The sequence below is a fragment of the Fulmarus glacialis genome, unplaced genomic scaffold, assembly GCF_000690835.1.
Source record: "Fulmarus glacialis isolate BGI_N327 unplaced genomic scaffold, ASM69083v1 scaffold11396, whole genome shotgun sequence".
NCBI classification, from domain to species: domain Eukaryota; kingdom Metazoa; phylum Chordata; class Aves; order Procellariiformes; family Procellariidae; genus Fulmarus; species Fulmarus glacialis.
In genome coordinates, this window is record NW_009220050.1 from 11,014 (window position 1) to 11,412 (window position 399).

Sequence of the window (399 nt, forward strand, 5' to 3'; positions counted from 1 at the left end):
GAGGCTCTGCACAGGCCACAGGAGATCCCCAGCATGCGGGGCAGGACACGGCAGAGTTTGTGAGATCCCTCACCAGGGCACGTGTTCTTGTTGCAAGCGATGGAGCAGATTTCCAGCACCCGCTCGGCCCGGCCGCCATCCGTGCCTCTGCTGCGCAGGTCCAGCAGAATCAGGTGGTTGTCGGAGCCCCCTGCAAAGAGAGGGGTTTGGTGGGGGGCGTGGGATCGGGGTAAATGCTGCTCCCACGCAAGACTTCAGTGAAAAGGCTTGGGATTGCACCGGGGCCTGCCCCTGGTTGGGGGCAGAAGGGTGCCTGCCCTTGGGAAGGGGGGCTGCTTCGAAACGGTTTTGCTGATGTCCTGAGGAATTGCGACGGTGCAGCCCTGCCTGTTGCATCCG

General features: G+C 62.9%; 1 protein-coding gene across 2 annotated transcripts in view; it reads right to left on the bottom strand.

Annotated features, from left to right (window-relative positions):
- SHMT1 (serine hydroxymethyltransferase 1 (soluble)) overlaps positions 1 to 399 on the bottom strand; it is a 4,031-nt gene that overhangs the window by 491 nt on the left and 3,141 nt on the right. For both annotated transcript variants that reach the window (XM_009580614.1, XM_009580613.1), the window contains one exon: positions 74 to 190. In XM_009580614.1, coding sequence (XP_009578909.1) covers positions 74 to 190 — 117 coding nt within the window. The remainder of the gene's footprint in view (positions 1 to 73; positions 191 to 399) is intronic.